We start from the raw sequence: 17,627 nt of genomic DNA on the forward strand, positions 1-17,627 counted from the left end.
CTCTGAAAAAATCTTAGTCACTAATATGTCAATAAAATAAAACCATAACATTTAATCTGGCTCAATTCATTATTTTGATTTCCCAAAATATAGGCAATTTTGGCCATTTTAATGCTCAAAATGCCTTATTTTTATGAGAAAACATAAAATGACAGAAAAAATGCAATACATTTTTTTCTCATATTTATATCTGTGATGTTCAGCAAAAGTTTCAAATTGACATCTCTACATTTAGTTTTTTTCCCCTATTCCCCTGCAGTGTCTCGCCTTAAAAGAATAAATATAAATACTAAATATAAATAATATAAATTCTACAGAACTCCGCCGCACGACTTTTAACAGGGACCAAAAAACGTGAACACATCACCCCGATCCTCACGTCTTTGCGCCGGCTCCCTGTTCATTTTAGAATTGATCTTAAAATGTTGTTGTTTGTTTTTAAAGCTCTGAATGGACTGGCCTCGCAGTACCTCACAGACCTCATCCAAATTTACCGATTGGATTTGGTTAATGGTTTGTCTGGTGTCTCGACAGCCGGGAGGATCATCATCTCCACCACCGCTGTCACTGTTTCTGTGGGGAAGAAGACGGCCATTGCTGGAGGTAGGACTGAGTCTGTATTACTTATGCTGGGTCGTCTCTCGCAGAACACGCTCGTTGCTCGCTGAAAAAAGCTGGACTGGTTTGTTGGTTTGTCTTGTCTGGACACATGTTGCTCTTTCAGTTTCCTGTTTTAAGAAGTCCTGCCTTTTTCAGACTTTTTATTGGCTTCCATTTAGTATATTGTGCATGTGAGTTGTTTAGTTTGCCCTATGTTTTTGGTGAGATAATGTTTTCTGAAGTTTAAGTCGACACACTAGAGAGACCTTTAACGACATCAATTTGAAACATTTGCTGTAGATTACTTATAAGATTAGGGCTGCACGATTAACCTTTATCCAATCAAAATGGAGGTTTCAGCTAAGATGAGATAAGCCTTTATTGATCTCACAATGGAGAAATGTTCTTGTTACATACAGCGCTTCGAAAATGTGAGAAAAATGAACAAAAAAACGATTAAATAGTAAAATAGTGGTATCTGCGATTACCTACGTCCCAGTTTACCCAGGACAGTCCCAGTTTTGAGCCCCCTGTCCCATGTACCGGGACCACCTATTCATTTTTTTCCCCTTAGGAGAGGTGTGGTTTATAGGGCGCTATGAATGTGTGTCTGCACGTCGCCACAGCCAATCGTATCAATTATATCCGATGACGTACCCGCTGTAAACTGTCAAGCTGAACTAACGTGGTGTAAAGCTTGATCGAAAGGATGGCGTCGCGACTAAGGATGTCCCGGTTACCGGTGTAGCGCTAAACCTCGGTAAAAATGTTGACAATAATAATTACCGTCTTGTTTTTGAAAACATGTGTTACCGCGGTGGATTACGGCGACGACCTTGTTATTCTAAAACCTAAAACATATTTTGAGTTATTTGAATTATTTCGTCCTTTTTTTGTTTCCTACATAATCCCATGTGTTCATTCAGAGCTGAGTAAATAGTAAGTAAATAGTGTTGGTAATAAAGAAAAGCCGACACATGAAAAAGTCTCCAAACTTTTGACCGGTGGTGTAAACGCATGAAAAATAAAACCTGTTCATAACATATTATAATCACAAATTGAATCACAATAACTGTCAATTAGTTTGTTTGTTTTTGGTCAAAATCGTGCAGCCCTGGTGAACATGTACTTCAAGTTTTAATGAATTTTAAAAATGGCCGCAATATTTTCAGCAACAAAATCTAAATAATGGACAGACCTGGTTTCAAGTAATGGCTTTGTTTTGTTGACATGTTTCTCAGTCTGACCACCAGGCGTCACTGTTCACCTCAGCAAACCCGCCGTGCCTCGTCCTCCGCTTTCCCCACGTGTGACTGGAAGGCTTTGCTTCGAAAAGCCATTCTTGGTTCGGTGAAATGGGGATTCTGCGGTTCTGAGACGCGAGAGCTGCTCGACCACAGCGACGGCTCGTTGTGTTTGGACTTTGGGGAATAAAAGGGAAACGGTTTGATTTGTCACATCACCGGGTTAACAATAATAATCATTGAAAGTCATCTAAATGTGAAGCATATTCAGCTGTAGTTTTGGCTGAAAAGGAGAAGTCATTGTTTGCGTTTCTGAGTATCTGGGTGTGATCTTAGAAAGTGGGACAAAAATACAGATCACGTCACAAAAAAGGGTCGACAGAGACTATATTATATAAAGAAGCTGGTGTCCCCTCAGGTGGAAGAACTCTCTCAGGAAAATGACAAGATCCCAGGAGTTCCTCTGAAGGGTCTGCAGGACATTTATTTAGCTCCAGCTGTAGATAAAGCTGGTCAAATATGATCGGGTTCAAAACATCCTCTGTTCAGAGCGTTTTTGGGCGGCAACGAACGATTATTTTGTAATCGATTTGTCGATCGATCATTTTTACGATTAATCGATTAACCGCTTGGCTGTGAATGGTGTTGGAAAGTTTTATTTTTTAAATTTTTTAAAATCACATTATAGCTTAAGTCGCGCTGTTTAACCTCTTAACTCCCGCCTGAACCGAGAGGATCTTTTTCCTCACGTCAGCAGATTTTTTTTTCATCAGTTTTGGGTTGGGTATTCAGCTCATTTTTGTAACTTTTTTGTCATTTTTTGGTCCATTTTTTGTCAAATTTTAGTCAATTTTTTGTCAATTTTTTGTAATTTTTTCGTCCATTTTTTATCACATTTTTGTCACATTTTTTTGTAATTTTTTTGTAATTTTTTTGTGATTTTTAGGTGATTTTTTTGTCAATTTTTATCAAATTTTTTTGTCATTTTTTTGGTCATTTTTTGTCAAATTTTTGTAATTTTTTTGTCCATTTTTATCACATTTTTTTGTAATTTTTTTGGTCATTTTTTTGTTAAATTTTTATCACATTTTTGTCATTTTTTGTAATTTTTAGTCAATTTTTAGTCAATTTTTTGTCAAATTTTTGTAATTTTTTTGTAATTTGGTAATTTTTTTGTCAATTTTTTGTCACATTTTTTGTCATTTTTTTGGTCATTTTTAGTCAATTTTTTGTAAATGTTTTTGTCATTTTTTTGTCAAATTTTTATCACATTTTTGGTCATTTTATTTTTAGAAATTGTGCTCGGTTCAGGCGGGAGTTAAGGGGTTAAGGAAGTGCTGATGGAGTAAACTAAAGGGAAATGTTTGTTGAAGGCTCTATTCATGATATTTACAATGTACAAACCACTACAGACCCTAAATATAATCTCAAAGTAGGTTTTCATCAAAAATACTACATTTTTTTTTATCATTTTTGCTCCATTTGAGTCAGTGTGAACCAGAAAAAGATTAATCGATTACTAAAATAGTTGTCGACTCTTTCAATTATCGATTAGTCGGCGATTAATTTTCAGCCCATTTCAGCCCTAGAGCGTTTGAGCTGCTCCCTCAGGTGCCCGGCCCGGTCTACAAACGGGACCAGGCCGTCATTTGTGCCACGAGTCATTTTACAATTAAACAAAGATGGAGTAAAGATAATGAAGAACCCATTGTGATTTTTCTTTTTTGTTCCACCACTCTGGGTTAATCTGAGCAGTATGTTTATGGAGACAGAGGAAACCCTGCACTGCAAAAAGACATTAACTAGATCAGTATAAACGTCTCAGTTTGAGCACAATAATCCAAATGTTAGTTGTTTTGACGAGTTAAGAAGTTCTTGGGCATTTGTCCTGGATTATTTCACTTGTTCTGACAAAAAAGTGAGAAAAATTTGACGAAAAAATGGACGAAAAAGTGACAAGAATCTGACAAAAACTACGAATAATTTGACGAAAAAGTGACCAAAAATTTACAAAAAAATCACAAAAAATTGACAAAAAATTTAGAAAAAAGTGACAAAAAAAATTGACAAGAAAAAAATCAAAAATTTGAGTTGTTTTGACTGGTTAAGAAGTTGTTGGGCGTTTGTCCTGGATTATTTCACTTGTTCTGAGATGTTTCTGACTCGTTTCGATACGTTTCGTCCTTATTTCAGGTCATTTTCTTTGCCAATGGGGAAAGAAAACTGGTCTTGTCTCATTGGCAATTTTACTTTCTTATTTCAAGCGAGATTTACCCTAGAACTGGTCTGAAATGTCCTCAAACAAGCAAAGGAAACTCGGTCCGATCAGGAAAAGTGTCTAAATGAGTGAAAACCGCAAGAAACAAGAAACATTTCCTCAATTCAAGTCATTTAAGCCAATGCTGGATATTTACTTTTTGTAGTGTGTCCCTGTTTCAGAGCGTGGTGTCCTGCACTGGTCAGCTCCACCTCCTCCTTCCTCTTCCTCCTGTGCAGGTCGTCTGTTTTATTCTCCAGTGAACGTCCATTAGCCAGAACAGTATAAGGCATGTGTGGCTTCTATTGTTCCTTCTTTGCCTCCTGTAGCTCCTCTTGTGAGGCCCCCTCTGTGCTGCAGGTGTGGGGGCTCCTGGTGCCTCTTCAGTGTTTCAGAAGAACACATGTGTAGGTCTCAAACGGGTTTATCTGATAAGCTGCTGTTTATTTTTGAAAAGCTGCTTCTTCAGGATCATTCTGGACTCTCTTTGTTGTCGTCATTGTTGTCCTCGTGTATTTTTACTCACTGCAAATTCATTTCCCCATGAGAACAATACATTTCAACTACTACTATTAAGTACTACTACATTCTTTTGCATTAAGTTTCCCATTTTGTCCAATTATCTTTCCTCTGTTTGATGACATGTTTGCAAATCTTAAAGGAATAGGCCACCGTTTTTCCATACTGAGATATGTTCTTACCTAACCTTAGTCGAGTTAATATATCCCCGTCTGGTCTTTGTCCGTGCGCTCTGCCAGGCAAACCTAAAGACTTCCCCCGCTCACTTCCATCAATAACCTTTAGGAGTTACTGCGCGGACGTTTTACGCCTCACAATATAGTTCATCTTTTTATCTGCTTAGAAAATCAACATGCTACATTTCTGTGTAAATATACTTCGCATGAAAACACTTCACGTAACTTTATTTAAATAGGGAACACGTGGAAGAGCTTGGTAGCTTCTATCGTGAGCTTTTTTGGAGCTATGTGACATGTGGGAGAGGCTGCGTATGTGTGAGCGCACGGACAAAGACCAGACGGGGATATATTAACTCGACTAAGGTTAGGTAAGAGCATATCTCAGTATGTAAAAACGGTGGCCTATTCCTTTAAAGGGCCTATACGGAATTTTTTATTTGTATTTATTTATTTAAAAGGGACAATGCATTTACACAAAGTAGCGCAAGCTAATTTTCATCCTCTGTCCCCAACCGGACCAGGCCCGGCTACACCACACACCCCTCCCTCTGCAGAGCATCAATCAGTCCTTAACATTTATTCTGCACATTCACCCCTGCACTCACTCACACAGTCCTATACCCTCTAAAACCAACACACATTACACCTACACACACCCGCATTCCCATACCCATAGACCCACACACTTTCCACCCGCACCCCCATACCCCATTTAAAAGGTTAAAACTAAGTATGTTCCTCCCCCTACATGTTCCTCCATGTCCTAATGTGTAGAATGAGCTCAGACCTGTTCACCACAACTGCCTCTAAAATCCTGCACTGTCAGAAAGGTGTTAATTCGGGTCTGAAGTGCCGTCATGCACGAGCTTAATATAGAACCTGCAGTTACACTGAAGACCTGAGGTGGCAGTAGTGAGTATAAACTGGCGAACTTGCATCTTTCCCCTTTAAGACATGAAATGTGCACTGATATTTATACGTTTGTGTTTCTGTCTGTATAAACCCTGTCACAGTAAAAAACAAAACAATGTCATTAATCACCAAGAAAGGTAAATGTGGAAAATAAATAACACACTTTATGTTTTTGCCATTTAGCTCGTCCCTGATATAAACCCGAGCCGCTCGATGTAAACGTTTCACCAACTGCTGCTCTCAGGCTCAAAGAGTGATATGTTTTATTGAAGTCGATGCATATTCAACACAGGGACGGCTTCATCATCAGGTACAACACGTGGGACGTTTCTGGGCTCGAAAATATCCAATGCCCAAAGGTACCTCGGCGGTTCCGTAACTAACCAGAACTTATTTGTCTTTGCGTTCACACAGAGGACAGATAGATAGATAAAAAGTGGAGTTTTCGAGACATTACAGGGTTTTTACATGAGGCGGAGGCAGATAAGTTTAATCTACGGTTGATTTTTCAGAGGTTTTTAGGGGTATATATCTCTAACTACTTCCACATGAGGAATAAAGTGCCACGACGTTCAATGTCAGCTAAGGGGATATTATTGCTGTCACTTCAGATTATTATGGGAGATTTAAGGGAACAGTGACTACGGTGATACGGCCAGAGGATCCGATAACTGGAGTCAAGAGAAAATCCAATACATTGATCTAAACATACTGTGGTTCTCTCTGTACCAGGGATGCACCACTTTTTCTAAAACCCAATACTTTGATTTAAGTACTTGTCGATACTGAATACAAGGTCTTTTCCTCAACATATAGACTGTTTGTAGTTTTTTAGCGGCAGATTGGTCAGTAATGAGTTACTTTACTCATTACTTTACTCGATCCGTTTTCGGATTGATTTCAAAATGTTGATGCTTGTTTTTAAAGCTTCATGGTCTCGCTCCGTTATATCTAACTGAGTTGTGACCATACATCGCCCCAGCAGAGTCTCCGGTCTCTGAGCAGATGGTTCTGGACGTGCCCAGGTCCCGGTACAAACAGTGGGCGATCGTTCCTTTGTGGAACAGCCGCCCCTCAGTCTGCGTGTTCTCACTGAGCCGTCCCTCTTTAAGTCTAGATTGAAGACACATCTTTTCAAACGAGCTTTTAAGACTCGCACTTATTTGATTGATTGATTTTTTAATATTGTTTTATCTTTCTGTGAAGCACTTTGGTCTTCCTTGTGTTGTTGTAAGGGGCTGTATAAATAAACTTTGATTGATTGATTGATTTACATTTCCTTGAGTAAAGTGTGATTCCCTTTTAGGAGAAATTATATTAGACTTGAACATATGTTTTTCATTCAATATAATTTAAATTTTGATTTCACTGTCCATCATAGATAGAACAGTCCATGTCCAAAAGTTACTCAATACCTGTGCTGTGTTTTTTTTTTCATTCATTTTTTTTGTCTATTTCGTGTATTAGTATTAAGGTGGTTACTACTAGGCCTTTTTTGCCTTTACTACAACTCTGTGTGGATTTTCCTGTTTGTTTATATCAACTTAGTAGCTAAATTTTGCTAAATATGGACGTGCTATATCGCTTTATTTTGCGTTTTCTGAGTGCTTTTTAGTCGCTGGATTCGTTTCACAGATGAATAAGACCCCAGGAATAAAAAGGCTTAAAGGGATATTTCATGATTTTTGACATAGGGCCTCATTTAGTCGTTATCCAGAGTGTTGTTGATTTCTGGAGATAGATAGATATTATTTAATTCATGCAGTTCTTGTATCTGAAGAGTTTAGCGGTGCTAGGCTAGTGCTAGGCTAGTGCATGTCTATGGTAACTAGTAGTCTGCATTAAAAACCTCTTCAAAATCATGGGCTCGTCCTCCAAACGTTGCCATATCTGATTTGTAGAAGCTCCTTCGTGAATTCCACGTGTAGTAATGTCGGCCGCAGGTAAACAAACGACTGTAGATCTGGTAACCTGCAGATCACTCCGCCGCTACGTAGCTGCAACCAGGAAGCTGCTCAAATATAAGTTATTTTAAATGCAAAATGATTATATTTCAAAAATTATTCAGTCGACACAGACATGTATATGGGTAGTCTGGTGTTATCAGTGATTTGCCTAAGGTGCTCTGACTGTTTTTAATGCAGGCTACTAGTTACCATAGACATGCATTAGCCTAGCACTAGCCTAGCACCAAAGCTCTTCAAATACAAGGACGGCATGAATAAAACTGGATAACTAGGAAATGAGGCGCAATGTCAAAAATCCTGAAATATCCCTTTTAGAACCGCCAGGGCCGTTAGCATTGTTAGCGACATTAGCTGCTGGTTAGCAACATTAGCGGCTGGTCTTGTAAACACTGCAGACCCGGCGCCAAAGTACAATGAAGACGCTAAAGTGGGGCGGCACAGACTCTGATTTAGAGAGTGTAATCTGTAGTAAAGTCAGCTCTATGAGGAATATTGTATTTCCACTTGGGAATTCTCCACTTTATTGCTCTTTGCTCTGTCAGCTCTCGGTTTCTGGTATCGGGACCACATTAATGAGTACCAGTAACGGTGCATCCCTTCTGTACACTGAAAACATGGAAAACTAACCTACGTTTCTCCCATTTTGGTTCTGATTTAGACAAATGGATAAACATTTTGATTCTGTTTTCCTTCTTCCAGTTTTATTGATATCTTCGCTGGCCTTTTTGGGGTTCGTTTGTGAACTGCAGGCAATGTTAACCCCTTAACTCCCACCTGAACCGAGCACAGTTTCTCCAGCTTTACCCCAAGTCCAAAAGCTTCTGGGAAAAAGGTGTGAAAATAGCGACAAAACTGAGACGAAAACAAGGATGAAAATGTGAAAAAAGTGAGAAAACATTGACAAAAAAGTGACAAAAATGTGACAAAAAAATTACAAAAAATTGACAAAAAAAGTGAGAAAAATTTGACGAAAAATGGAGAAAAAATTGCCGAAAAATTGAGAAAAATTTGATGAAAAAGTGAGAAAAAATTGACGAAAAATTTAGAAAAAATTGACGAAAAAGTGATAAGAATTTGACATAAAATGTGAATAATTTGATGAAAAAGTGACCAAAAATTTACAAAAAGTGATTTACGAAAAAGTGAGAAAAAATTGACGAAAAAGTGATAAGAATTTGACATAAAATGTGAATAATTTGATGAAAAAGTGACCAAAAATTTACAAAAAGTGATTTACGAAAAAGTGAGAAAAAATGGACGAAAAAGTGATAAGAATTTGACAAAAAAATTAAAAAAAAATGACAATAAAAGTGAGAAAAATTGGACGAAAAATTGAGAAAAAATGGACGAAAAAGTGAGAAAAATTTGACGAAAAAGTGAGAAAAATTTGACGAAAAATTTAGAAAAAATGGACGAAAAAGTGATGAGAATTTGACAAAAAAATGTGAATAATTTGACAAAGTGACAAAAAAGTCACGAAAATTTGACAAGAATGAGACGACTGCCCGACAAAAAAAGTGCTGGAAAAAGATCTATTTAGTTTTGTAGGTCTTTCAAATGAGGCGTTACACTGGCCTACAGGATTTGGGTAAAGCTGAACTGGAGAAAATGCTCTCGGTTCAGGCGGGAGTTAAGAGGTTAATCAATAGGATTTATGCACAGAAAAAGTATTTTGGGGGTACATTTTGTCCCTCAGCGCCCCCTAACTAAAACATCCTCCCACGGCTCTGAGCGCATGGAACTGTAGCCGCTGCTAAATAACAATAAAGTTCAACATGCTTGGATTTTTCTTTTGCGTTTCCGTTTTAACTAGCAAATCGATCAACCCCGTCCTCCTTCCTTTTAATCTTGGAACCTGTTGCTAGTAACAAGAATTTAGCTCTACTTATACACCCATATTCACATTCATGTTTAATTAAAGGTGGTAAATTGCAAACTATTCCCTTGAGATTGCACAGGCTACACCTACAAGTTACACAGAACACGCTAGACTTTCTACACCGCCGAGCATATGCAGGTAACAAGACAGACATATTAAACATATTAAACTAAAGACATACAGTTTGATCGAATACAAGAAACGGCAAACACTTGGAAAAAAAGTTTGGGGTTTGAGTTACGGGCCAATACAAGACTAGCATAATGTGGATAATATCGTAACCGGAGCATATGTTGAAACTACTGGGTTGCGTAATCGGGACCAGGTCTTGTCTGTAGAGATCAATATGCGATGAAAGCCCAAAAAAACAAACAACATAATATGACGTACAGTACAATCTCTCAACGTTTGGCTGCGGATGCTCCGTTTCAAAGCTTAAACCTGAACAGTTTGGATAAAGCAAGTGAGTGGATCGTTCCAACTTGACAATATGAAGCAGTTTTAGGTCCTATGTTATGCATTATTGACTTTCGCCTCCGTATTTTCTGTCATCCACCATAATCACTAGGGATGTCAAGATTTGCTTTGGTTTTATAATTATCGCGGTTATAAAAGTTTGCGGTAGGTTAATCGTAAGAATCGTAGGACCCACGGTAAAATAATTGTCCAATGTGCAGGGAGCAACTCTTTCCCATCCGTTCTTGCATGATATGTTCCTTCAGATATGCTAATACTGATATTCTATTGCCTATTCATTATTTTAGAATGATTATCTTTATTAGGCCTGTTATCATTTTTGCTTTAAGGTAAACGAACAGGCTGAATATTGAATAGGTTTTCAATAGGGCTGGGTACTTTAACAATACTTGGTTTTCAATACCGATACTTGAACGATTTTTGTTGATACCTACACTAAACATTGAACCATAAAACAGACTAATAATGTTAATTTATTCCTAGTTAAAGGTATACAGGAGGATTTTCCCGAATTTTAGGAAAGAACCGCCCTCTCCATGCGCAACGCTCTACCTGCCTCCGAGGAGGAAGAATCTCCCCAAAACACTGGTCTTGTTTCTCTCTTCTGAAGCCTTTCTCTTCTTCTCATACACTCGAAGACACTTTTTCTCTTGCCCCTCTGCCATTTTCAAACGACTCGGTGCGTCTGCAGCAGCAATGAACGGCTAACAGTGTAACTCACATAGGCCTGAAATGAACAAGGGGCGAGCGCGCACGACGGCCTTACGTAGGCAAATCACCAGAATGACTGACAATTAGGACCAATCGTCTTGATGATCCACCCGGAAATAGAACATCCTCCGCTATACCTTTAATTAATTTCTTTTGCATTTGTATCTTTTGTTTGAGGTACCAAGAAACTTAATTTAACTACAAAAGGGCAGAAAACACACTTTCCACTTTTTCTTCTTTTTTCCCCCCTATTTTTTCCCATTGTCCCCCCAATTTTCCCAATATTTAAACATTTTCCTCAATTTTTTTTTCCATTTCTTGCATTGTTTGCCACGTTTTCCCCCAAATTTTTTCAAAAGTTTTTCCAATTTTCCCCAAATGTACCCCAGTTTTTCCACTTGTTTTTCCAAATTATCATTAGTTTCATTTTCCATCTTGTGTTTCACCTTTTTTTCCTTTTGGATGTCTTTTATTTTTTCAATACCAGTAGTAACTTAAAGCAGTACTAAGTAAGTCTTGCCCCCAGAGGCCATAAGCGCCACTGCAGGTGTCGTAGCAAGTTGCGATTTTTTAACTTATTAATTGTCTCGGAGAATAAATACTATGCTGACAGGAAAGGCGAAGGGGGAGAGGGTTACTGTTCATCCAATTATTAAATGGAAACAATATTTTTCACTCAAACTTGGCTGCAAATACTGTTTTAAGTGACGCTAGCCCGCAGTTAGCTTTGCCCGTTAGCCTGTTAGCTTCTTCTTCGTGATTCCATTAGTGTGTATTGGTGACTCTGACCCGGTGGCAGTCAAGCTGCAATTGTGGTTTTCTGGCCAGAGACACCAGGGGGAGATGAAAGACCCTCCAATCCTCCCATTAACACTTGTATCACCCCCACAGGAAAGGATTTATTAAGGTAAATAAGTTACTTAGTACTGTTTTAAAGCAGTATTAAGAAACTCTTGCCCCTAGAGGCCATTAGCGCAACTGCAGGTGTTTTTTACTTATTAATTGTCCGTGAGAGTAAACACTTCACTGACAGAAAAGACAAAGGGAGTGATATTTTTTTCACTCAAACTTGGCTGTAAATACTGTTTAAGTGGTGCTAACCCACAGTTAGCTTTGCCCGTTAGCCTTTTAGCTTCTTCTTCGTGATTCCATTAGTGTGTATTGGTGACTCCAACCCGGTGGCAGTCAAGCTGCAATTGTGGTTTTCTGGCCAGAGACACCAGGGGGAGATGAAAGACCCTCCAATCATCCCATAAACACTTGTATTTCCCCCAGAGGGAAGGATTTATTAAGGTAAACAAGTCACTTAGTACTGCTTTAACCTTTTTTTTCCCCATACCAGTATCGTTGGTATCGTTTAACAGTTACCAGCCCTAGTTTTCAATTAAACCAACACTTAAATAAATGTAATGTCTTCTTTTTTGTGAATATTTTGACAGTAAAGGTAGTACACTGCAAAAACTATTTAACTAGATCAGTATAAACATCTCAGTTTGAGCACAATAATCCAAATTTTAGTTGTTTTGACTGGTTAAGAAGTTGTTGGGCATTTGTCCTGGATTATTTCACTTGTTCTGAGATGTTTCTGACTCGTTTCGATACATTTCGTCCTTATTTCAGGTCATTTTCTTTGCCAATGGGGAAAGAAAATTGGTCTTATCTCATTGGCAATTTTACTTTCTTATTTCAAGCGAGATTTACCCTAGAACTGGTCTGAAATGTCCTCAAACAAGCAAAGCAAACTCGGTCCGATCAGGAAAAGTGTCTAAATGAGTGAAAACCGCTCAAAACAAGAAACATTTCCTCAATTCCAGTCATTTAAGCCAATGCTTGATATTGTATTTTCTTCCCTATTTTCGCTAATCGTGAATCATCATAAAAATTGCAATATTTTTACTCACAATAATCCACAATAATAATAATCGTGACTCAAAAAGTTTGAATCGTGACATCCCTCATCATGACATGTTAATATAAAGAACCTCCGGGCCTCAGTTTTCTTGAAGTTGACGCCAATAGAGAAGATCAGTTCAAAAAGATAAAAAAACAAAAAAACAATGGAAGCTTAATACCGTAAATGCTCTAATACAGGCCGGGGCCTTTATTTACTCAAGGGCATCTGGACCAGGCCTTTATTGGAACCAGGCCACAATTAGAGACAGGCCTTTATTTCTATTTGAGCAAAACGGACGACCAGGAAAACGAAGAAAAACGAGATTTGTGTCCATTTGCACCTAAAATATCAGGTTCATTTATTACTTAACATTTCAAACCCTCTCCCAGCGGCTGGAACATTGACGCCTTTTATTTTGTCGGGACAACAGGAAGTGTTTCGTTGCTGTTAGCGGAGCTTTGACATCAGTGTCACTGCAGGTTTCTGTTTCGTTTTTACCGGACCGGATTATTTGTTGTTATCTCGTGTAAAAGGCGAGTTTAGACGGAGCGTTTGTGTTTGTGATCGATCATGAGACTGACCCGAGAGAAGACGAGACGCTGGCGCTGATGGGAGGAGTTATTTTGAGGCGTGGGACTGACCTGCACACGGAGCAGCTGGACGTGCTTTGAAGACGCGATGGAGACTTTATTCAAACCCTGGAGGGTCACACAACATTTGCCCTGTTTCCAAATATGGTCACAGGAGGTTTGAAAAGTGGCTAAATCTGTGTCAAAGTTACGCTCGGATCAGCTCCTCCGCAGCGTCCCCCTCGGCCCGGGTTCAGTTTGTTACTTCCTGCACCTGAGTTTTCATTTACACCAGTATGAGACAAATTCCTAACATGGGGAATATTTCTACCACTATAGTTTCTAATAAAAGCCCCGGCCTGTTTTGGAATACAGGCCAGTATTAGAGAATTTACGGTAAGTTGTTCAATAAAATATTCCATGTACTAGACCCCAGATATATTCAAGACAATATCATAAGATTATTGTAGGGTTCAGGAAAGCTGGTTCAGCATAATATAGGACCCAGATACTGCGACACAACAACTTTCATTGCATATTGATATTCAAATGCAAAAATACATGAGAAAACTCGATAAAACTGAGGTGGTGACATCATGAAAAATAGCAGCGTCTTTCCGTCTTCCATTGTGAAACTCTCTCTCTCGGTGAACAGTCCGACAAAATGTAGAACGAGGGACGTCAGCGGGAAATAAAGTGCAGGAGTCTGAGGTCGCAGTCCGTATACTAGATCTCTACAGTTTCTTTAGTGGATCTATAATGTCCAAGAGGCGCATGCTGCTGAGCTTTACCGCCGCCGTCAGAGAAATAGGACCTCGCAAATATTAATAACATGACATCAAGTGTGGGCCGAAGCCTCGAGTCCACGATTTATAGAGTTTTTCGTAAATGTGTCCAGTCCCGGAAAGTCCGTGACACAAACACGGGAGATTTCGTCGTCCAATAGTTTATTTACTGTGTGTGTGTGTATCATCTGAAGAAAGCAAAAAAGAGGCAAAGGTGAAAGTTTAGGTCCTGGTTTTTTTTGAAAGGGACCACTGGCTTTGAAGAGGTTAAGCAGGAGAGAGATGCGAATCTTTAAACATTTTCTCGTCGTCGCGGCCTGAAAACCCACCGTCGCTCTATGTACAGTACAATACACTATTTCGGTCCCTTTGACACCGTAATAAACGCTGAAAATCCCTGAAAATGTCCTGAAAGTTCAGATTAGCTTTTCCTTACGCTGCTTGATTGTGTTATTTAATGCTAAGAGTGATATGTTTTTTTTAAGCGAGGCCGTGCCAAAGACGCTTTCCATCGCACCGGCTTTAAAGTATGTCCAAAATGAAGAATAAAGGTGACATATTTTGCTGTGTACCTCAAAATGCAGTGGTTATTTGAGCTTGGAGATCAGTGCTTTGCTATACATGCGTTTCCAATGACATCACGCACAGTTCCGGCGGCCATTTTGAATACCGAAGTAGAATTATGCAGTACGACAGGTAGCAATATCTCTACTCAAGAAGATAACAGTTAAAACACGTGTATGTGATAGAACCAGCAAATGTGTGTATGTTTTTTACAGTTTGTCATGTCAGCAGAGTCTCAGTCTGAGTCAGTGTTCAAGCTGCTCAAGACGTTAGCATGCTACCGGTTAGCAATAGCCTGGTTTTACCGTTACATTGCGTTTCGTACAAGTGTCTGGTTGGATTTAACCGATGTAACGCGGCCACGGAGATCAGACCCAGACGTACATGCAGGGAAATTAAAACTGACCGGAGTTTACGGATGACTTGGGCCCGGCTAGGTTAGCAACTGACATCAATCAACTGTCAATGTCTTCAACACAGTAAACACGTGTGTCGCTCACATCGACGAACACTGAGGACATACCGTAAATGCTCTAATATCGGCCGGGGCCTTTATTTACTCAAGGACATCTCGGACCAGGCCTTTATTGGAACCAGGCCACAATTAGAGACAGGCCTTTATTTCTATTTGAGCAAAACGGACGACCAGGAAAACAAAGAAAAACGAGATTTGTGTCCATTTGCACCTATAATATTAGGTTCATTTATTAATGAACATTTCAAACCCTCTCCCAGCGGCTGGAACATTGACGCCTTTTATTTTGTCGGGACAACAGGAAGTGTTTCGTTGCTGTTAGCGGAGCTTTGACATCAGTGTCACTGCAGGTTTCTGTTTCGTTTTTACCGCGGACCGGATTATTTGTTGTTATCTCGTGTAAAAGGCGAGTTTAGACGGAGCGTTTGTGTTTGTGATCGATCATGAGACTGACCCGAGAGAAGACGAGACGCTCGCGCTGATGGGAGGAGTTATTTTGAGGCGTGGGACTGACCTGCACACGGAGCAGCTGGACGTGCTTTGAAGACGCGATGGAGACTTTATTAAAACCCTGGAGGGTCACACAACATTTGCCCTGTTTCCAAATATGGTCACAGGAGGTTTGAAAAGTGGCTAAATCTGTGTCAAAGTTACGCTGGGATCAGCTCCTCCGCAGCGTCGCCCTCGGCCCGGGTTCAGTTTGTTACTTCCTGCACGTGAGTTTTCATTTACACCAGTATGAGACAAACTCCTAACATGGGGAATATTTCTACTGCTATAGTTTCTAATAAAAGCCCCGGCCTGTTTTAGAGACCGGCTTTAATTCGCCTCCGCCAGCCCCGAACCCGGCCTCTGTCAGAGACCCGGCCTCTAATGGAATACAGGCCAGTATTAGAGAATTTACGGTACTACAGTAACAGCTCTGACCTCTGGCACATGTTGTATCCAAGGCCAGATGTTTGGAGTCTGGTTCAGGGCTTTTTCTTGGAGAGGTCAGAGCTGTTGAAGCTTAATGCTAACCGGTAGCATGCTAGCATCTTACACTGGCTCACTGGTTTCTTCACATAAACGTGTGTCTCTGGGGTCGTGTTTTAACTGTTTCCTTCTTGAGCAATGATTACCAGTACATAAAAATGCCACAGTCGATCAGTTGTCTTTCATTTGTAGTACTGCACAGTTCTACTACTTTGGCATTCAAAATGGCCGCCAGAACAACAAAGGTCTCATGACTCTGAAAAGCATGTATAAATGCAATTTGAGTGCTGAAATAACCATAATGAGGCTTCAAAACCTACAAAGGAGCACTTCTGGTTACTAACTGGTTATGTAGTAAATATACACGTGTCTGTTCTGTAATAGATGATAAAGAAAAACGCAGGACTGTAACAAAATAAAGTAGCACTTTACAAATACAGTCGTACCAGTTTAATAAGAACCTAAGCACCTAAAAGCGAAATAACTGAGAAACGCTCAATGGAGACGGGACGGACGATGATTCATCTTAAACCTGTTGAAGTGTAAAGGCTGTGAACTACTTAGAGATGTGGTGAGTGTTCTCTCGGTAAGAAAAAAGCGCTGCCCCGTGTTCTCCCTGCCTTACGACAAGAACGATATCGGTTCAAGAATAATGGATGCCCAACATGTCACCGCTGAATAATAAAAATGCACGGCCCGACCAAAGCAAAAGTCGCCACCTGGAGTTAACTGTTCTGATTGGTCGGTCCGGGTTCTGGAACGCTCTGTGCCCGAATAATGAGCTCTGTGGACGACCCGAACGACCGGGTTATTCCATCAGTGGATTTCTTCTTCCCTGATAAATTCTAAGATGATAGTCCCGGCGTTCCTCCGGCTCACGTTGGGAAAGAGTGGGTTGGCGGAGTCCAGATCGTAACCCCGTTGAGGATCTCCGGGATGTGCTGGAGAAGGAGGAGCAACACTGGATCTCTCGACAACGCAGAAGCTTATTGAAACAAACGAATGTGAACTGTAGTCAAAGCTAAAGGTGCTACAACCAAATATTCAAGCGTTTAACCCAGGGGTCTCCAGGGTCCACAATATATCAGGAGTGTGTTTTCAGTTTGTATTTCTCTTTTGTCCTAACTGTCCTAAATCCTAACTCCGCACAGGAATGGGCGAGAGCAGGGGTGTCATCTGGGTTGAGGGCCCGAAATCCAGCGTCCTCGGGGGCTCGCGGGCCACATATATAATGTAAACTAAAAAAAATATAGCGGGGTTACACGTGACCTCACAGCGTTCTAAATAGGGCTGCTCGATTATAGAAAAAATAATAATCACGATTATTTTAGTAATAATTGAAGCATTTTTTTTCAATCGGCTTGTTGCACAATGTGGCTACGCTAGTTCCTCTGAGCTGAAGCTGTGGGCGCTAGTACTTCCTGTTCGTATTCATTTCCATTAAGATTAGCTCAGACCAGTGAGTTTCTGGTAGAAATATTTCCATAGAGGAGACGTTTATGTTTGTGAGGATCAGAGAGTTTGTCTTGAAGCTAAAGGTTAATTTAACCTCTTAACTCCCGCCTGAACCGAGAGGATCTTTTTTCCTCACGTCATCAGATTTTTTTTTCCATCATTTTT

At 39.8% G+C, this 17,627-nt stretch overlaps 1 protein-coding gene across 1 annotated transcript in view; it reads left to right on the forward strand.

The window, feature by feature from the left end:
• cacna2d4a (calcium channel, voltage-dependent, alpha 2/delta subunit 4a) overlaps positions 1–17,627 on the forward strand; it is a 305,750-nt gene that overhangs the window by 62,179 nt on the left and 225,944 nt on the right. Inside the window, exon 26 of the mRNA XM_079552553.1 lies at positions 535–603. Coding sequence (XP_079408679.1) covers positions 535–603 — 69 coding nt within the window. The remainder of the gene's footprint in view (positions 1–534; positions 604–17,627) is intronic.

Source organism: Gobius niger, assembly GCF_951799975.1.
Source record: "Gobius niger genome assembly, chromosome: 2".
Taxonomy (NCBI): Eukaryota; Metazoa; Chordata; class Actinopteri; order Gobiiformes; family Gobiidae; genus Gobius; species Gobius niger.